The sequence below is a fragment of the Periophthalmus magnuspinnatus genome, chromosome 19 (assembly GCF_009829125.3).
Source record: "Periophthalmus magnuspinnatus isolate fPerMag1 chromosome 19, fPerMag1.2.pri, whole genome shotgun sequence".
NCBI classification, from domain to species: Eukaryota; Metazoa; Chordata; class Actinopteri; order Gobiiformes; family Gobiidae; genus Periophthalmus; species Periophthalmus magnuspinnatus.
In genome coordinates this window covers 3,879,663-3,902,486 of record NC_047144.1, presented here as the reverse complement: position 1 = coordinate 3,902,486, position 22,824 = coordinate 3,879,663, and the positions used below count along the sequence as shown (strand labels likewise).

Sequence of the window (22,824 nt, the reverse complement as noted above, 5' to 3'; positions counted from 1 at the left end):
ACATTTGTGTTTTCTTCTAATAACATTAAGGTCAAATTACTACGGCTTTGTACTTCTACTTGAGTAATATTAATATAAAGTAACAGTACTCTTACTTATTAACTCTACCCACCTCTGATTTAAATGCATGTCTATTTCATTGTCTTCCCAGTTAAACGGGGCTGTGTTTCAGGCTCTTAAACATACCTGCATGTATTAACACAATTTGATCTGCCTTTCTAATCAATCTTGACACCATCCGAAAACTGAAATCAACTCTACAGGTTTTTGTGCAGTCTTCCTCTCACCTCAGATCCGAGCAGAGCAGTGGCACAACACTCGCAGACAGCATTCTGATGCGGCTAACATTAGCATTCCTGGCTGTTAGCGCCACATAATACGCCCTGTGTCTCTGCGAATCAAAGTGGGATCTGCCGGAGAGTGTGGTTAAAGTGTCAGGAGTGAAGGGATAAAAAGGTGGACCAGGCACTCAAAAGAAAAAAAGCTGCACTGATGAAACAAAGAAACAAAGGTTCATTATATAGACACTAAATGAAAAATGGTGCTTCCAACTTTACTTTAGTTACATATAAATTATATTTCTTCACTTAATCTTAAAGACCCTATACACCGAGTATTTAAGCCAAAAATTGACTTGGCCCAGTACTTCTGAGGTCAAACGTCTGCTGTACACTGTCTACATCTAATTATAAAGTGTTTTATTGTCCAATTATCAGAAAGTGTGCTGTTAGCATGTTAGTTGTTCCTAAAACTCACCTCAAAGTGCTTATAAACTCAGTGTGGTGAATAATTAGGATGCTCAGGATGTATAAGGTAAGTGAGGTATAACTTTGTACCACTGCAAACCCTTTAAAATAAACTAGTTCTGTTCACGTTTTAAGCCAGGAAAAATCAGGTACAGCACCTTTAAAGAGAGCAAAGTCTGGGGAGGATTCAGATTTTTAAAAAAAACGTAATAGCCACCCAGCTACAGAGTGGTAGAGGAGGTCATTCGGGGCCTACTTGCTTTCCTTTAGCCTCCTCTGAACTTGTGAATGTAACAATAATCAGACTACAGTACTTCCTGCAGCTCTGCCCCGCTCTTCACCTGAGAGCGAAGTTCTTGAGCGGTGCGACACTTCACAGCTCCTGGAGACTCACAAACAAACAAACAAACAAACACGGCACGCACTGAACACAACAGAAAAACACAGCACAGCGGGTCCGACGTGATTACTGCGCCGCACGCTCCAGGCACCGCAGGCACGATATCAGATAACATATTCAAGGAGTATGTGTGCACCGGGACTTCTATAAAAATGCATGTTCCAACGTTTGTTTTTAGCTTTATAGTCTGAGCGTCTGAACGTCTGAGATAGTAAGTGTGCGTTTTATGTTCAAAACGTTGATGCTGACTAGGGCTGTGTACCTCCCATGATTCCTGGTTTAAGATATCTGTGCCTCAACGCTATTTTCAAGTTATTATTTTTATTTATTTTGTTTTATTTTATTATCTAGAACCATAATAAAAAGAATAAAGGCTAACCAGTAACTTTTAGAGTACCGTCTCAGGACCAACCAAGCATAAAAAGTTAGAGTTTTTTTGTTTGTTTTTCATACTTTGAGGAACGTGTACATTTTCTATTGTAAATTAAGTTGATGATATGCGTAGGATTCGGCAGCGTCACAAAAAACGATCTGCTATTTGTCAGTGTGATCTGCAGATATCCGTAGAAAAGGCTGCCAAGCTCCAGGGCTCGTTGTTGTGATGACGTTTAAGTTAGCGTTGAAGTTAGCGGACTTGTCTCTTATTTTAGATGAATGCTGCGATTTAAAATGTGCAAAGTATAACATAACGATCCACGGGTGTCAGAGATTAGAGCGATACAGCAGACACGAGCACGATGGGCCTTCCTTAACCCTTTAACGCCTGAGCACGTTATAGACTAGTATAGCTCGACTAGACTTTTATCCTTTTTTTTAGCCGTGAAGATCATGTTAAAGGAACTATTTCTATCATATCTACTGTGATGCATCGAATAACTGACTGGGAAAATCGCCCGCGGCACCTACGCTCTCATTGGTCACGTTCGAAGGACAACGTAATCAGATTACCGTAATGACAGTAACATATTTAACCCTTGTCTTGTCCTGGGGTAATTTATGACCCCAAAAATAACATTTCTTTATCAAATAGGTAGAAAATTGGGCCACTTGACAAAAATGTTGATTGTATAATAAGAACTGTCTGAAAAACAAGTTACGTTAAAGTTCAATTTGACCCCAATTTGTTTCTCTTATAACTCAAATCAACTTAATTTCCACCGCTGTACTTGACAAACACAGTGCGGTGATGGAAATTAAGAATTGCAGGAGATTTTGAGATCCAAAAATACACAATCTTCACTAAAATACGGCCGACTAACCAAAAAAAAAAAAAAAAAAAGTATGTATTATGTATTTATGGCTGAGTTATAAGAAAAATAAATTCAAATTGAGCCCAGAGGAACTTCAATGTAACTCTACAGGGAGGAACACACAAGGGTTAAAGAGCGCCATGCCTCTGCTTTGAGACGCCGTTTGAATTTACATGAAGCACAATTGGTTGCGGAGTTACGGTAATGGAAAGTCCGCCACTGCGCTCTATCGACGACGATAACATTCGCGTCAGTAGGGTTAAAGCAATAACATCTCCATGGAAGCAAGAAGGTGTCAGATCTTCTACCAGAAAAGTTAAAAAAAAGCAACTTTAAAATTGTCATCTTGAATAAATGTGTACGCTTTATATTGTTTTCCAGTTTGGTTGAGATCTAATTACTCAAGTTACTCCAGTTAAGTCTGTGTAAATAGTACTTACTTAAAAACATGCTGGAGATCTTTCTGTTTTTAATGGCGTACACAGATTGAAAACAAAAAAAACCTCTCCATGTTTGTCTCTAAGTTGCAAACACATTATACTGTGTAAAGCAGTAAAGAGGCCAGACTACAGCAGGTACGACGTTGTGAATGGGCTCTCCAAACATCCAAACATGGAGTTATCATCACTCGCTAACCGCTCTCTCGTCTTCCGAGGTGAGAGGAACGACTAGGGGGTGTTTTGTTTTCAAATGTGCCCAGCGTGGAACAAAAGCAGGCCTTATTTTATGCTCCACGGAGACATGAAAATCAGTCATTCACATAAACCGCCACGCTAACAGGCTTTAAAAGGAGACTTCCAGGGCACCACCGATTTGCGCTTCTGTCTGCTTCCATGGGGCGTAAAGTCGGGCTAGATAATTTGGGATCGGATTTGCCATTTATGTTTTAATAATAGGATGAAAAGACTTAAATATGAACCGACAAACTAACACAACAATCACATTTCAGAACATATTTGTACGGATCTAAACTACAGGGTTAGCAGGTGTTACGCTGAATAAGACGATTGCTCTAACTGCGTCTAGCCGAAGTGGGATTTTGATTCGGTTGCGATTAATCTTGCGGCCCTAGCTCCAAGCGAAGCGACGATTGGCGTTTTGATCAGGGTTTTTGACGAGGGGAGTGAGGAGGGGGGGACTTCCTGTGGCAGAATCCAGGTCAGGACCAAATGAAGTCCCAACGGTTTGGAGCGTTAAATCAAGGGGTTGTTAAGCGAAGTCTTGTGTCAGCAAAGTATTCAAGTGCGGCGATGGGTATACCGTTTTAAAGCAAATGGGATATTGCAACATGAAGCGTACAGTATGATCTGAGCTTATTTGAGAACTTTTTTTGAATTTTTCCTGCAATTTTTGTGTGCATTGACGAGAAAATAAGTCTTTCCTTGTTGTAATTTGCTTTGTTTTCATGGTCGATAAACTGTTTTTGATCATTTTCAGCAACGACATGATTAGAAATTGAAACAAATTTATCCGCAACCCCATACGAGAGCTGTGCAGGCATATTTTAGTGTGTTTACGTGTTCAAATTAAGCTAAATACCTTTCCTCTAGTTAGGCGCTTCAATCTATGTCGGAGATTTTACACGAAAGTATTGACCTCAGTATATCCGCAATTCAAACACGCTTATACGTTACACGCACTCAAACAGGTACGCCTTCAAGACACGCTTTTCCCTTCATTTCAAACACAAAAAGATAAGGAGAGGTGCCTCGTCTTGTGAATGGGAGAGGACAGGGACAGCGACGCCACATCAGGACGTAGCGCTTCAACTGCCAGCTGCTAAAACAACTCAATGTCATCTTTTAGTGCCGTACATAACCCTTTTACGAGAAAATGTCTTATCAGAGCGACTCCTATCAGATTCGATTACCTTTATGGGCTAAGAGGGAACGGTCCGGTGCGTTTTTTGACAGTCTTTACGACGGTACGGGGCTCACCTTGTTCCCTAAGGCTTTCTTGGGCGGGAAGTTAAAGGTGTCCACTTGAGGGAACTGCGCTCGCAGGAGGTTGTGCAGCTCTCGGAACTCCGTGTAGCGTCTGTACACGTTCCACTCGTTGTCATGGATACGGATGTAAACCTGCAGGGCCACAGAAGGAGGCAGTGTTAGCGAAGTGCATTTAGAAGAGACCTAATTGTACTGAAATGGGTTTACGTTTCAAATTTACAGGACATTAAACTATTCGTGACAATAGCGTGGAACTGTAAAAGTACTACACTGTAGATTGGTGTTTAATACCGGCAGTTTCACCATGTTGTTTTATTTCTACCGTCCTGCAAGACTGGAACATTGCATTTAACGGTTCTATATTACGCAACATTGAGACTTGTGACCTTTAACCTCCTGAGACCCGAGCTCTTGCAGGACGTTATTTGCAAAACTGTTAAGTGCTTGAACACATACATTTTGTGTAAAAAACTAAATGAGAAACAATTGTGTGTAAAAAAATAATAAAAACAAATAAAAAATGAAATTAATAAGTAAATAAAATAAAAAAGAAATTAAAATATAATTAAAAAAAGAAATAAAAAATTATAAAAACAAATACAAATAAAAAAAATAATTAAAATAAAAAATAATTAAAATAAAAAAATAAAATACAATAAAAAGTGAAATAAAAAATTATAAAAACAAATACAAATAAAAAAAAAATAATTAAAATAAAAAAAATAATTAAAATAAAAAAATAAAATACTAATAAATCAAAAATAAATATTCTTAACTTTTAGAAATATTTACAATTGAACATGTTCTTCTAAAAATTTGCACTGTGGCCTAAACAACCCAAAATGTGACTCAGGAGGTTAAGCCATGTTAGACTGTCGTTACCTCCTCAAAAACATACCCAGAGTTGTGTTTTGTTTCATTCAGACATGTTCGCGTAATCCTTTATTATTAGACTGTCTACATCTTCAAAGCTCGACGTGCTCTCTTCCACCTCGTGATGTCATGTAGCGGTTGTTTTCAAGTTAACAGCTACATTTTCCCTTTTAGTTCAGTAGAAATTGGCAAATCCTGAGCTGAAATCATCCGAATCGATTTTGAATAAGTAAATGGAAGCAGTATTATGTCAGGTTGCAGTTGCACTCATATCTAGCTTCAGTTTCATTAGCGGGCTCAAAGAGGAGTTAAAGCAAAAACCGAGGTTACGTGTAATGGATTGTGTACTATAATAAATACATTTGTTAAAGGTGCACACAATTTTGTACTGTGGAACACTGTAGGCAGAGCATTGTCACTGCATCCATGGAGAAAAATAATGGACATTCCACCAGAAAATGTACATAGTGAACCTTTAAATTATAACAGAAAAACTGACTGATCAACACAAACTTATATACTTTAAAGCAGGAGTGTCAAACTCAATTTCACCGAGGGCCACATCAGCAAAATGGCTGTCCTCAAATTTGAATAGATGTAAAAAAAAAAAAAATAAAAAAATAATAATATGACTATTTAACTGCCTATCTCTTGATAAACTGACATTTTAAGACAGTCATACATTTTAATTTACCTCGTCGCGGCCACATAAAATGACATGGCGGGCCACATTTCGCCCCCGGGCCTTGAGTTTGACACATGTGCTTTAAAGGATCTTTTTCATGTAATAAAATGTATTTGCCGCAGTAAAGATATGTTGTAAAAGCACCTCTTACGGCAAACTATAACGCTTTTTTTTAGCATCTAACAAACCAGGAAGTAATGCTGGTGTGTGTTAGCATGCTAGCTGTCGTTAGCAAAAACAGTAAAACTCCACTCTGGCCTCTGAAAGTCATAAAAAAGCACTTATAAACTCATTGCAATGAATAATTAGGATGCTTAGAATGAATACGGTAAATGAGGAATAAATAATAATAATTTTAAAATGAATTAGCTTTGTTTTATGATAGAAAAAAATCAAGTACCGCACCTGTAACATACATATGCAACTCTATAAACCCCAATTTTATTTTCTTCATAAATGCCCAATGAATATACCCAGCACAGGTCTGTATTGTGATAATCTGCATGTGTGCGCGTCCATCCATTTTCACTTACAGAGAGGGAAGGAGGAGTGAAAACGCCTGTGTCTGGAGATGTGTCTTTGGTGCCACTATTTCCACGGGCCATTAGCCGCTTTATTCAGCCTCGTGAAAGATACAGGGAGAGAGAGATGAGCCTATTACCCACGAGAGAAAGATACAGCCACCCAGGATTTTTTTACAAAGATGGATGCTCTTTCAAATTTGAGCGTTTGAACGGTATAAGCAGCATAGGCATACGAGGAATGTGGGTTTGAAAATATATGAGGGAAACGCTTTGTAATCACCGCAATCGCTCTGCTGTGTAACTTTTTGGGGCATTTATTTGGGCATTTATTCTATCACAAAAATGACAAAACACTATGAGCAGGTTTGTCTCTTTCAGCGATGGATGAAGTACTCAATCTTGTTACATAAGTAAAAGTACAGATACAGAGGTAAACAGTGAGTATTACATGGGAAAAGTACTTGTTTAAAAATGTACTTAAAGAGTAAACAGTAAAAGTGTTTTTTTAAAGTGTAAATGTAGTGATATTGATTAAAAATGATATATATTTTGGTTAGCAGTTGCAATACGAAACAGTTTCTGAATTTTTCTCATAAATTTTGTGTATTTATATTTTTTTGGTAAAAGCCGAAGCTTGAACTCGAAAACTTTAGTCAGGATGTTACCACGGACACGATAAAAATAACCCCTCAAATCATATGAAAAGTACTTTTTACTTTTCAGTCCACTTCACAAATGTAGTGGAGTAGAAAGTACTGCTCTCAAATGTGATGAAGTTAAAGTAAAAAAATATCCACTTTTTATCTGTATTTAAGTAAAGTACAGATACCTAAAAATTCTACCCAAGTACAGTACAGTACTTTACTACTTTTACCATTACATTCCACTTTTGGTCTCTTCACAGATCTGACCTATCACTTCGCTTGTATCCATGGAGATAGATAAGTTTAATGCCATTTGGTGGAACGTCCACAACAAAGCAAAAACATTTCCCTGGTAACATGAACAGAAATATAATGCATAATGAACACATGGTTTATTAAGAATTATTCAGGCTTAATAACGACTCAATCAATCCCCTGAGCCCTTAACTAGTCCCTTTGTATTTAAGCAAACTTTGCCCTAGTATATGTCGTATAAGCAGCTCCACTTTGTCCTGTCTGCATCTAGTTATAACATGTTTTATTGTCTGATAATCAGGAAGTGTGTGTTAGCATGCAGGTTGTTGCTTTAGCTTTACTGTGGTGACAAAATTTAGAAACTCATCGCGGAGAATACCGTATTTTCCGGGCTATAAGTCACACTTTTTTCATAGTTTGGCTGGGGACTCGACTTATACTTAGATGTGATTTATATGTGAAATATATATATGTATTTTTATTATTATGCAGTTTTTGGCTGGTGCGACTTATGGTAACTAGGATGCTTGGAATGCATGAGGTAAGTGAGGAATAACTTTGGACAAACAGTTTAAAACTAACTACCTATTTTTTCACATTTTAAGAGAGCAAAAATCCGGTATGGCGCCTTTAAGTCTTTGTTCATGCTTTATTAAGACTAATTAAGGTGTTATCATTAATTATTAAGCTGCACCGAATAAAGAAGCACTAGAAGATTGTTTGAGAGCACATGAAAGCCTCTCTCTAGAGCTGCAGGGTCAGAGAGAGTTGATAGAACACAAAAGGTGCTCATTCCCACTGAGCGGACTGGAGCAGCGCTGGGCTGAGCTGCACCACTGGAGCCTGAACTACCAAAGGGCAAATCCGGAAAAACCAGAACATGGCTCCACTCCTCTAATACCTGCAAGATCCATGGGCAACTGTGGGATTAGTAGTTGGCCTTACAATAAGCCTTTTTCTAAACTTTCCACTATGTGCACCTTTCCTTTTCCACAAGATGCCCAAACACTTTTTTTTTTTGGTCAACATTTTGTGATTCTTGTGAGCTTGTGATACTGTTGTTACCTCGTCAAAAACATACCTGGAGTTGTGTTTTGTTTCATACACAAGTTTTCAAGTTTGAGTAACCATTTATTATTATTATTATTATTATTAGTCTGTCTACATCTCCCAAACTCAAAATGCTTTGTTCCACCTTGTGATGCCATTAAACAGTAGTTTTCAAGTTGACAGCGACACCTTTTCACCTTTTGTTTTAGTAGCAATTGGCAGATCCAGGCGCTGAAATCATCCAAATGATTCTAGTGAAGGTGTGTGGCGTTTAAAAACACAGCAGAGCACTTCCTGTATCACATGATGACATCACAAGGTGGAGAGTTTTCTGTTTGAGAGAAGAACTCCCTTAAACACGTGTGAATGGAACAAAACACAACTCCAGGTCTGTTTTTAATGAGGAAAAAACATTATAACATAGATCACACTGTTTAAATAATATGCAGAAGTCACATTAATAGTAAGTAGTAGTAATTTAGTACTAAATATACAAAAAAGTGCACTATGTAACATTTCTGGGGCACAATACGGCATTAAACTTATGGCTTACGTCAATAAAAACTCCTGTAATGGAATAATGCCATACTGCAAAACATTCCAAGCAAAACAATAACATTTCACCAAAAAGTTTCATTGTGCACTGTTAATTTAATAACATTGTTTTAAATAAATCAACTTAACAGTAGAAACATTGGGAAACTGCATAATGTACTTCCTTTTTACTGTCTTAAAAACATGAAAAACTAAACTATTTAACAGCACGTGAGCGGCGCAGACAATAAAAACACTTCAGATTCATTTTGACTCGAGGAGCTGGTTTTAAAATATACATATACAGGGGCAGCACTAATTCTACTTTGTTACATTGAAAAAAAAATAGATACGATCCTTTTTAACCATTGCTAGAAGCTAATAATGTGAAGAATATAAACCTTATCTAACCTCAAACTTACTTTTTCCTCACACCAGCCCATCTTGTGTCAGTGCTAAGCCTCCCCAAAGTCCAGGTTACCATAACAATGACATATGGCCGAAACAAGCAAAGTGACATTTTGGGCAGCTATTAAGAGGAGACTGGCAGCTGTGGCTTTGTTAGCTTCCCCAAATGTCTCATTCTTTACATTTTTGTGCTCTGTGCGGCCCGGACCGGACAGCTGTAAACTCATCAAATACTCTCCAACATAACGGAAAAGTCCACGAATTACGGACACAAAAAGTAATTTACAAAAAAACTGTTGAGGTTGCTGAATGTTTTTGCATAGATTTAAATGAGCTAAATTCAAATGCAAACTGAAACATCAAAACAAAATGATTGGCCAAACACTACAATGCGCTATTAATTACCATTTACTAGACAATATATTTAAGAATATTATTTACTTACTGCAATACATCAAAGATCCACGTTGTTAAAATGTATTGCTCATTGTTCCAATATCCTCTAGTTTGGGGGTAAATGCTACGGCAGCATCATTTTGGAAATAAATAAATAGATTTAATGGGTAGTATTCCAATTTATGTGCGATTATGTTCAGAGTAGCCATAGCATTAACCTTTGAGAGAAGACTGAAATATGAACTGATAAACTAATACACGACAAAACAACTTTCTCCAGATAAACTCAGACAAGACTCAAGTCGTCGTCTTTGGTCCACAGAAATATAGAGAAAGTGTCAGCGTCACCTCCAGGCTCTCTCTCTAAAACCTTCAACTCAGGCTAGAAATCTGGAGGTGATAATGGACTCAGACTTGAACTTTAACAGCCACATCAAATCACTAACTTCTGCAGCTTTTTACCACCTAAAAACATTTCAAAATCAAAGGTAAACTGTGAAAACCAGACTTAGAGAGACTTATCTATGCATTTGTCTCCAGTAGGTTAGACGACTGTAACGTCCTGCTCACTGGCCTCTCCAAACGAGCCTTAAGACAGAGCAGAACATCCAGAACACTGCTGCTCAGGTCAGGACTAGAACCAGGAAGTACTTCACACATGAGTCCTGTGGCTCAGGTCTCTGGCTCCTGTGGCTCAGAGACTTTAAAGCAGCTCTGTGTGAACAAGTCTGTCCATGGACCAGCACCAAAGAACATCTCCCACATGTTAGAGCCACATGAACCATCTCACACTCTGAGGACTTCAGGGACCGACCTCCTGCTGGTCCCAGAGTCAGGACTAAACATGGAGAATCAGTGTTTCAGTTTTATGCAGACAAAACCTGGAACAGTCTCCTGAAGATGTGAGACAGACCTCTACTTTGACAATGTTTAAATCCAGACTCAAAACTGTTCTGTTTAGCTGCACATGACTGAAAGTTTTTTATTCTGCACTTTTCTGTTTTAATGTTAATTTTATGATAATATGAAGTCTTGCAGATCCCCGTGCATTTCAGAATAGATTTGCAGAAGTCTAAACTGCAGATGCATCAAGATTACACATAAAATGACGGATTATATTGTTCTTTGCAGAGGACATCATATCTAAATAACTGCAGCCTTTGCGATTTGATAAATGTGTCAACTCTAGATAGCTCGCCATCATTTGAATTATTTAGAACTACGGCGAATTAAATTTTGCAAAAACCCCCTCCGACGTTTCACTTTTTATTACAGAGGAGAGCTATTGGCAGTGTTTCTTGACTGAACGGTGACAGCGCGGGAGGCAGATGAGGAGTCTAATGGAGCTGTCATCAGTGCACACTCTCTCTCTTTGACCTACACAGCCTGGGATCACTTTTCTGCAGGTTTAGCACAATCCTGAACCTGTGTTATGGCTGTTCGCCCCAAACGAGATCCGAGAGAGTTGACCTACTAATCCTGACAAGCGTGAACCGGGAACGCAGGTGAGAGCGATGCGCAATATCTGTCTGTCTGTCTGGAAATGTCACTTAAAGCTACTAAATGAGAGCCGTGAAATGAATAAACGCACGTTAAAATATGATACGACACGAAAATTTTAATTGTAATATTCGCCAGACAAAATCACGTGACGAGAAATTTTCAATGGATTATCTTATCACCTTAACCTTTTCAATTGGTTTGTTTTGCGATGTGTTAAAAATGGAGTTCCACAAGCGTCAGATTTAGCACCGTTGAACTTCTTACTCACTATAGGCTAATTCACGATCAAAATACGCTAGAAAGTTACGGAAAGAAACGGAATTAGGCTGAATAAAAATCAAACAGTTGGGCAGAGGAATTATAGATAAATAAATATATAGATTCAAAAAAGACAGAAGAAATAAATAAAAGTGGTTCAGAGTTAAATGCCTTTTTTAAATGACAGAACCATTTTTTTAACTAGTCAATTTAACTATAAATTAAAAAATAAATCTGAACTAATAAACATTTTACAAGCCCTTAGAAACAGAAAAAAACATCTGTAAAAAGTCAAATGCTAACTCAGAGTGCATTCACACAGCAGGACAATGCCATTACTGATTCTGTGTGTTCCACTGCAGCGATCCAGGTCTGGACTTACATCTTTTATATGTTCTACTCCAACGCACGGCTGAACAAGGTCATGGTGAAAACGCATTTAGGTTTCTGACACTTTCACACTGTTTAATATGCAGATGCAAATTGGCTCGCAGCTCTAACTTTTTCATTAACACGGATGACATTTTATGCAAAGTAAATCAACTAAAATAATACAAATATAATGTTTGTTTTGTACGAGACCATTAAATGTCTGAAGATGCTATCAGCGCTGTGGGATCAGTAATTTTCCCACATCAAAAAGCTCCTTCTGTACGGCGGTATTAGGCTGACAAGATTAATCCACACTTATTTATGGTAACGCATTAGCCCTGCACACAGCTAGCAGCTTCTACTGATCAAATACATATATTATCTAGAATTTTGGCATCGCTAAAGTACTTTTGAGAACAGTGAGCTTTAATACGGTCAGTTCAGTTCATTTGAGTACATGTCATATAGTTCAGACAAGAAACTTTTCATTTTAGTGTTTTGTTTTTTGCAGTGTCTTTATAATTTTAGTGTGTTTGCCCCGCCCCTTTACCATGATGACATCCCAGAGCATGTGATGGGGAGAACGCGGCAAGGATGTGCTCGCCATATATCCTGATGTACCTGAGGCAGCGACGGTAGGACGTATGGGACGGATATGACAAACAACAAATAAGATGAGGACGGCTGATCACCGGGAATGGAGCCATTGGAGGAAAGCTGATGGTAGCAGCATGAGGCGGCGCAGTCGTGGTTGAGTGTCGGCGCTATGAGTAGCGGACACGGGCTCGTTGGAACGAGTAACAGACAGAAGAGATGATCCGGGAACAGCACCACAAAGCGAAATACGAGCAGCGGCAGGGTGCAGAAGCCCTGCCTTGTGAGTAAGTATTAAGTACGAGAAAGTAGTGGTGCTCAAACGTTAGCCTATGGCGCGAGGATGCGTCTGCTGGTGCCGTTGTTGGCCCTCTGTTTATGTGTGCAGCTGTTTCAGGATGAGACGCAGCGGACGAACCCCAGCAGGCACTGGGCCTGTAAAGATGGAAGGAAAGAATGGGCCGTTCTGCCAGCTGTGGTCCCGGAAGACAGGATCGGGATGAAAGACTGTACTGATATGTGGACTGCCTCTGGTTTAAAACACCTTTAACATTCTCTTGGATATGGCCGTTTTAGCTAGGCCTAGTTTTAGAATTAGTTTTATCCTTAGTTTTATTGCTTGGGTAGTAAAACCAATTGTTTTTACCAACTGTAATAGATTATCAGTTTATTCTTTGGTCATTTATTAGTTACACATATTTATAAGTTCTCACTCACATTTGGTTTACAGTTAAACTTAATTTTGGCCACAACACAACCCCATCTTCTCCATAGCCGCACCTCTGACAGTACATAGGTCGTGTCATCACGATTCGAAAATTTGAAACTTGATTTTGATACTAAGAAATACTCAACACCGATTCTGATATTTGTCTTATTTAGACAATAGAACATTAAATCAATAATTTCAACATTAAATCACATTTTTTTTACATTTCCATGCGTCTTATGTCTGTGTAATCCCTCAGTGTCCAGTAGGTTCATAGTAGTCCATGTGTCTTATACTTGTTCTGATTCAGCTCAAGATCATTCTAAAGATATTCAGGAAAGATTCATTTCTGTCATGTGAATGTGACTTTTTTGGCATCGATACTTGCTCAAATGAGACCTGGTTTCAGTACTAACCCTAAATGGTAGATTGATAGTTGTGCAATTTCTTTTAGATTTGGCATCAATTCACATTTTGCACAATAATATGAATTTGTGATCGCACCTATTAGGGGCCTGAATGATTATGTGAAATACGACTCAGGCACAGTTCACACTTGTTCAATGGACCTTGTGTTAGTTTCAGTGTAGTTACCTCCTCATTTCAGACAGATATAAGGCAGTGTCCATCAGCCACTGGACCAGAACTGAAGAAGCAGCTTGGACGAGCAGTGAAACGTCTTCAGTCCTACAACTTTTTGACCAGTTGACAGATTTGAATTTTTCTTTTTCTGCAGCAGCCTTATGGTGATACTATGAGATGCTTTTATTATACATCTATATCTATATTTTATTATATATCACTGGGACGAAATTACATTTACTTTCAATTTGCTGCATTTTACGTGTTTTATTAGTTTATTTGTTGGGATTATATCATCATGAAGAAGGTTAGCTTTACCCCACTGATGATGAGTTACTATTACACCAACTTAAACTTAAAATCGATTATAAGATTTTAGATTCAATGGGGGGGCAGGTCTCGACTAGGCCTGGGACAAAACTGAAATCTGGTGTCACGACTGTAATTGCGATTTACGATTATATCAAAAATAATTGCTGAGTTGAAAATATTATGGATATAAATAATTACAATTTGAATATGAATTAATAGGTAAACACAAAAATTCTGGGCCCCTAAACCACGGGACAACAGACCTCTTTGTCCCCCCCTGTGGATAAATAGTTGTTTGTTTTTTTTGGGTTTTTTTTTGCACATTCTAGTGATCTTTGTTGGCAATTATCACGATTATATAAAATATCCCACGACCCTTTTTATCACGATAAACGATATTATTGTTCATTGTCATATCCCTAGTTTTGACACGTCTTAGATGAATAAATGTACAATAAAAGTTGCAGTAAAAGGTATTGTAAACACTGTACACATATTGTGCCCAAAACCTCAATTAATTTAGAGATTTTGTTCATGTTTTTTGTTTGTTTTTTTACATTTAGCACTGACTAAAAAGGGTTGGGAGTTATCTATTTAAGAAGCCTTAGCCTAGAATCTTATCTCGTCTTGTGGGAACTGTCTCATCTCATCCCTAATTCAAATATTAAAATTCTTCATATTTGAGATATTAGAAAAAATTAATAAATAAAGGTTTGAAATGTTGAAAAATGAATGAAACGCACCGACGTTTGCTCATAGAAATACTATACATGGCGCTGAAAGCCTCTATGGGTTTAGCGGCACTTGATCCATGATTTATTATGAACAAAAAAACAGAACAGAACTGTCTTATGTGATTTCTCAAGTACTTCTGCCTTGCAATTATTGATTATTTATAACAGGAACGTAGTTAATGGTACTTGGAGTGCGGCTTTGATGAAAGACACTGCCGTCATTCACCAGTCAATGCAATCAGTCAGGATGAGTCAGAGGAACTATAGAAATAAGCAGCGCATTGTTCCTACGAAGAAAAATGTATCTTACACTTGAGGGTAAGTGTTATGTTACTATACTGATGGATCTATTCAGACATTGCATTGCTGATAATCTTTCTTTCAAAGGTCTTTTTTATTAAACTGCTAAAATGTACAATGAAAGTGCACAATACTTATTAAAACATATATTTTTTTTCCAATAATTAACAAAATTACCCCACCCACACACATAAAACAACAAAACTACAGGCCAGCTGCAAAATAAAGATAAAAAAAAAAAAGACACAACCCTAAATAAGGCATACATGTGATAGTAATAAAAAAATAACAACAATAATAATAAAACTAATGTAATATTGCTGATAATCTTGAAGTGGCCGTCTCAATATGTATAAGACGCAAGCGACAGTTATTTCTGATCGTGTCTTATCAAGAAGTTGTATTTGATAAATGTGACAAATTGATGTGAAATAATTAAGTTTTAGTTTTGCAAAAGCAGCTGAGGCGATTTGTCAAGTTCCTGTTTCGAGACATACAGTCGTCCCACGGCACGGTCAAAGGGACTGTGAAATCGCTATTAATCGATTCAAAAAAAGAGAGAAATGTGAGAAAATGTTAATGTCTGTGTGAGAAAAGTGTATAAAGTGTGTGGTGAGGGGTTTAACAGACAAAAACATATAGAATAATTGTAAGAAGATAAAGCAGATACTTCACGGATTTCGCCTGTTGTGGGTTATTTTTAGAACGTAACCCCCGCGGTAAACGAGGGACCACTGCGTACCTTCGCTTTTTGACCTTGATATAAGCGTCAAAAGTCTAAACTATACATAAACTATACATAAACTTAAACTGGAACTAAACACTAAATCAACTTTTTTCACTAATTAACTCTGTATGTTTTAATTATTACCTTTTTTTTTAACCTTTTTTGGTCATTTTAGTTGCCAGTCAAAACATTCAAGTGCTATGTCGAGTACTAGGTGACATCGCATATGACTGCCCTGATTACAGCCACGTTTTTTTTCTGCTTACAAACACTTGGCTCCTTTCCCTCACTCTCTCCTTTGCACCTCCAGGTACTACCCCAGTTTATCAGCTCTATTTTAATGCAGTTATGGAGTAGTTTTACGTGTTCAAACCCACTTTAAAAAAATACAGTATGTTATTTGTAGTAATTAGTAATAAGGGAATTACATACATAGATCATTATTTTAAATTGTGTCAGTGTAAATTGCAATAATGATCTAAAACAGATTCGTAATAGAAACAGGTCTGTAAATTCCCATTAATGTGTTTTTATTGTTGAAAAATGGCCACACAACATTTTAAAATCCTACGTGTACGACCCCGAATAGTTTGAATATTTTAGGGAAATGGGCGGACATAGGGGGTAGGTGAAAACTGAAAAATTCTGAACACTCACGCTTTAAACGAAGGAAAATAGAGACTTTTTCCAGTATGAATACATCAAAATACAACTTTGAGTAAGCCAATGAAGAGGGAACAACGCTCATGAAAGTTTAAGCTATTATACCATGTCATACCTTTACAATGGATACGTTTTCTTCACCGATAGAACCGAGTCTTGCAAAAACTATAACCTTTTCATCTGAAGAATCCACTTTCCTTTCTGCACTCTAATAAGACAAAATTCATTTCAATGTGGCTAAAGCGTTATAGATCAGAAGTGACATTTAAGACCTGACAATATTAAGTACAGACTGTAAAAAAGAACAGCAAGATCCAATAAAAAAGGAATCAGCTGCACTTTTTCCGCTGCAAGACAATTCATTGCCGCGATCAATGCCTGCTGACAGCTCCTGGTGCACGACCAATAATAAAAAGCTAAGTCTGCCCTCCCCTTACGGACATAGCACTCATTTATTCATTAGCTTCCCCATTAGCCACACCTAAGCATGCACGCTTCTTTGGTCGACCGTCTGCAGTATGGGAATGCATGATTTAAAGTTTCCGTAAGTAGCTGTTTTTGAAGTTTCAAAACATGAACAAAGTAAGCTAATGCTCCATTCTTATCCAGTCGCAGCATGGTAGCTACCGGGGGGGTGAAGAAAAAAACTATGAAGGTGTGAAACGACTTCAGAAAGAAAAATCTCAGAAAAAGAAGCCATAATTATGCCTTTTTCTTTGCTTGACATTTAGCTTGATCTTGAGCCTGGGGGTTTTCCAGAAAGCTAGGTGGAAACTGAGAATTGTGACGACTGAATGGATGGAAATTGGCACAAAATGCAAATGATAAGGGTCCAGTATATGCGAAGGTAAAGACTTTAGCCTGTTGATCTTTTGCGCAGACAGCTTGGGTAGTGAAAGAGAAAAGCTGAAGCTAAAGCCATTCTCGGCTCGCCAGGAGGGGACTGTACTGAGACCTGCTCTGCTCCTCACAGTGGGGGGAGTGTGTGCGACTGCGGCGTTCAGGCACAAAATGGCAGACATCTTTTCAGGCCGAGCTATATTTCAGTAAATGACTAGGATTTGTGCAATATATGTTCTACAGGAGGTGTCAAAACTATATGGGGAATAATTGTTTTTAAGATGGTGGTAGATGAATTTGATATGAACATGTTTGGGGACACAGGTAGGTCTTGTTTAAAGAATTTAAAATCAAAATCTTACATATAGTTTACACTGAGTATGTTACTTACGGTTCCATCAACTAGAGAATCTATTAAAAAAGCATGGACGAATGAATGAATATGTTCTGATGAGAAAGATCCCTTCAAAGCAGCATTCTCAACTAACTTGTCTTTTTATATCTAGGTACTTCTGTAAACCACTTACACTGATTATAAAAAAGAACAATAAAAGGAAATAGAATAAAGGTAGAATAAGAGCAGACTGCTCCATGTTAGTATGAAAAGAAATAAAATGATAACACCGTCTGGTCTTTCTCTTCTCTCCCTCTTCCTCTCTCTCTACATTTGCCCAATTAGGCAGAAAATAGAATCCAATTTCAAAGTTTGCAAAGAGATTAGGAGAACACCATGTGACTCCCAAAACTATGTCCTTGTTTGGTAAACCTCGGAAAAATTTTTGATTTTACAAAAGAAAGACGGGGCACAGGAAGTTTGTTTACCATTTAAAAAAGAATTAGTGAGAATAATCCCCCGAATCCTGCCGCGATAAGCACCAAAGATGTCTCCTTAATCCCAGATAACAGTGCTCAGATTACTGCTCTACTGATCGGAGCTCCGTTCTCACAGAGTTGGATACAAAACCCCACAAGACTCCACGAATGTCTGGAGTACAGCGCTTACAGACCGACTACATCACATCAAGAATACACACATCTCCTACACTTTAAGATGTGAGGCTGGTCAAACATGGCTGCTCTGAAACATAAAAGGACTGAAAATCATTGCAGGTTTATTCTGAATCAGTTACTTTTACTCTATTACATTTACTTGAGTTGCTTTTTTAAGAGATTTAACTTTTCAGAGTACTTTTCAAACAGCGTACTTTTACTACTTGACTAATATTTTTTATTAAAGTAACAGTACTCTTACGTGAGTAGCTTAATGTTTGTCCTTTACATTACATTATCTTGAAATTATAAATCAAATGTCACTCTTACTTGAATAATTTCTTGGACCACTATTTGTACTTCAACATGAGTAATATTAAAGCAATATTAGTAACGATACTCTTACTTCAGTACAATTTTTGGCTACTCTGATGAGGTGCGTCCTCATCAATGAATCAATGAGCGAAGCGCTAAACTCTGAGGTGAGAGAAGTTTGATTTGGTTCAAAATGATCGCTGACCATGAGCTTCTTCCTTTCACCTGCATCACTGAAACAAATCTGCAGTATAAAGATGAGCTGAATACTTGACTTGTAGTTGTTCCCCCAAATTTCTACGCAGTAATTGAAATATGGAAGAATTAGAGGATTTTATAAAAGATAGAGAGCTTTGATTTACGGGTGTTTTGATTCGATTCTCTATTTCAGTTTAATTAGTATTTTAGTCACATTTTCTATTTTTCATTTACCAAAGATTATATATTTGGTATTTGGTAACTCCTTTGTTTTGTAATTTAATGTATTAATTATATTTTAATTTATATATTTTATATATTTCTATGATGGCTATTAAATTCTCCAATTCCAGAATATTTAGCATCTTCATCTCTGAATACGATTCTTAATCACTCTAAGTCTTTTGTTTTATTGTTGATCTGATATAGATCACACACCCACGTGCACACACATGCGCACACGTACACACACACATGCGCACACGTACACACACATTCTTACATGCACACACTCAGGCCTCTAGTCAGTCCACTGCACAACACAACTCATTTTTATAATGTGTTAAACCAAACAGAACTCTAGTCATTTTATGAGCGACCAGAGTCTTGGTCCCTCCGTCCAACATAAAGGAGGCCATAGTCTCAACCCTCAGCAGTAACAGAGTAACCCCCGTCCTATCCCTCCATCTCATGTGAACAAGGTTTATACTTTACCCTCATAACAAGTTTATCCATACATCATCAAGATAAGTTTATAATCCATTATCCAGTCTGTAACAATGTGACGTCTGTGCATAGTCGTAAGTACAGAACACAGCAAGGTCCATCTGTCATGATCCCTGTCCTGCTCTCCCTGCGCCCTCGTCTCCCCCCTCCCTCACCTGTCTGTCTCCGGAGCTGGGCGGAATCCTGACTCCTCCCGCGCGCACCTGCTTTCCATCAACGCAATCAACACCACCTGCCGCGGATAAGAGGGGTCTGGACGAGTCACTCGGCGCCGGAACGTCCGCGTACTCACGTGAATATGCTCTTGGCTTTACACTGCTTCTGATCTGTGTCTGCTCATGCTTATCGGAACCTTTTTACCCTCCTCCAGGAATCCGCCGGGAACCAGCTCCGGATCTCCCCTGTCCCTGCACCTCAGCCCTGGTATGGTCCTGTCTCGTCTTGCTCACCGTGCACCTCTGTCCCTCCACGTCCACGATTCCGCACCTACGCTCCCCAGCTCCTATGGATTTTGATTCTCGACTTGTTAAAGATTACGAACTAAACTTTGAACTATTACCTTTGTTGTCACGAGTTTGTGAATAAAGACATTGTTAAACCTTCGCGAGTCTGCACCCTTGGTCCTTACGCCACGCTGGTTACGACACCATCCCATTAACCCCACTAACTCAAAATAACACCTCAGTGCTCCTCAGCCTTGTGGATCGACCCCCTGCATCTCGCTCTTCATCTCTGCTTTATTTGTTGCTTTCTTCGGTGGTAGAGCCAAATGTTCCCATACAGTTGTCTTGCTTTTGTATTATGCAAGAAATGTTAGTTTTATGTCAATTCAGAGTACAGCAGTTTTACAGAGAGCCCCCCAAAGTTCACCATCTCCACAAATAACTTCACAACAAGAGTAACCGGAGCTGAAACTTCACATAAGTTATTAATGTGCATTGAGGAATGACTTGAGCATAGATCTTCCACAGTGTTGATTAAAATGTCACTACAGTTGTGGAGGCGGAACGCTAGCAACCATTTTTCACCGTCTATATATATTAATACTAGTTTCTAAATTTTCTACTTCATTGAAATTACTGCAATTATCAGCTACAAAAACACAGGCATTTAGGTTTTTAGATGCGCTATGCAATTTGCCAGTTCCCATGGAAATATTTTTACTTTACCTAGGATGTTCCAGAGTGTGGTATTAAATCCGTATGTGACGCAACAAGGTCAAGTAACATGTCAGATCTGCGGTGAAGCAAGCCTGCTCGGAGGAAGAATGCAGGTTTTTCAAGGCATTTTTATGGCAATAGAACAGTAGAACATTTCAGCAAAGCGATGACCTCTCAATAGAGACGAGCAGGTGGCAGACGCTCCACCAGGAATGTTGCGTAGTGCATCTTTAATAGTTGCCTGTGACAACTTTGAATTTTTCTGCAATTTTCTCATCTTTGTATTGAATGTTGATACATTCTGGCTATCTAATATATCACATTCTCGCATAAAAATAAAAATACAACTTGGTTTTCTCTGGTCATTGGCCATTATGTTATAAAAGACTCATAACTGAACAAGTGTAAAATAAAAAGCACCATAAAAAGTACTTACACTTGACAGATTCCTTCTATTTTGCTAGTTCATTCCATGTGCAGTGAGTAGCTGAATTGAGGAGGAGGAAGGTGGTGGGTGAAGAAGATGAGAAAGAGAATGGGATTGCACAGAGGTCCCAAAAGTTCAGAAATAAGATGGAGGCGCGCTGACGGCAAAACAAAGTCCACGAAGTATCCCCAATGTGTGGATGGCTAAACAAGGACTGAAGAATGAATGAGGGAATGACAGCTACAACAGTCTTTGTGCGATGCTATTAGGCCCCAGGATCCTTTTGTTTTGTAGCTCCATTATCAGCGTTTAGTGAAGCCAAAATGCTCCGATAACCGTTCCTTGTAGTCGCCGATAAGGCCAGAGTGGTTCGTTTTGGCAGGTGAAATAAATGTGGTCACCTTTTTGTCCTAGACCAGTGGACATTATAATGAAGGTAAGATGAGGTAGATGGGTTTAACGGGATTATAGATGATTACCTGAGTTTACCTTGAGAAGTGTCCAGAAGTGTGCAGTGAGCTTATCTAATCATAATCTAATCTAAACATCTAAAGAAACACTATTTTGTGTATGTTCTTATGCACTGACATGTTTATACTCCAGCAAATGAATGCATGATGAAGTGTTTTGCTGAAGGACACAAAAACATGTGTTGCATAATAAGGGGTGTAACTCTGAATGCAGTCATTATATTTGCATTCTACACAAAAATTAATGGCATAATTGACTTTCTTTAACATACAAGTTAAAGTTGGACTATGTAAGGAGGAGGGTCCACCACCTAACCTGTCTGATGCCAAAGTGAGATGTGCATCACTCTGAATTAAGTACTAAAACTCTCAATCTGGGATAACTTTCATTGACAGTGATTGGGAACAAATATTCCAAGGTGAAACTTGGTTAGATCCAGATAAGAGAAAAGCACAGACATCTTTCCCTCCACAGATGCACAAAGCGCTTCCCTCTTCACTTTCGCTTGGGTGTTTCACCTTTGGCTTCTGCCAAAAACACAATGTGATTGATCCTGTCTGTGGCCCACTGGTGGCCGGGGCCAATCACACCAGTGAGAGCCTGGCAAAATGGAAACTCTCTCACTGTGCACGATTCTCTGCACCTGCTTGTCTCCATCGAAATGCTATTGCCTGGACTGTTCCACAGTACTGCCTTAAACTTATCTATTGCCATCATGAAGACAAGCAGGTGATGCCAGGTCAAGTTACAGGTCATATCTGTGGAGAGGCATGTATATAAGTATGCACATTTTGCGCTACAAAAACATCCAGCTGAATAAATGCTTACACCCAAGGTTAATGTCATTCTGTTAAACATCTCATCTACACTAAAAAATGTGTTTTGTTTTGTTCAATCAGTAATAAAAACACTTAGAATATACCTCAGATGGTAACATTCTGCTTGACATATTGTTCAAAACTCATTATATCTGTACGATTGGATGAGTACTTTCTAAATCTTGAGTTATAGCCTAAAGACAATTCTTTATGAAAAACAAAATATTATGCACAGGATACATAAGTTCTGCGTCTTGCCCCCTCCCCTGCTGTGCCTTCTGTTTATTCAAGGTACACTTCAGTCAGACAGTGAGTTCTCATATCTGGGCTCCTGCTGTTTTCGGAGAACTTGTGCTGAGTATAGTGTGATAAAAGCCTGCGGCGTCGGCACTATGATGGCTATTCTGCATGAAC

At 38.3% G+C, this 22,824-nt stretch overlaps 1 protein-coding gene across 1 annotated transcript in view; it reads right to left on the bottom strand.

Moving 5' to 3' along the window:
* The window catches only part of snx29 (sorting nexin 29), a 195,667-nt gene that overhangs the window by 25,936 nt on the left and 146,907 nt on the right, over window positions 1-22,824 (bottom strand). The window contains exon 19 of the mRNA XM_033984684.2: window positions 4,334-4,474. Coding sequence (XP_033840575.1) covers window positions 4,334-4,474 — 141 coding nt within the window. The remainder of the gene's footprint in view (window positions 1-4,333; window positions 4,475-22,824) is intronic.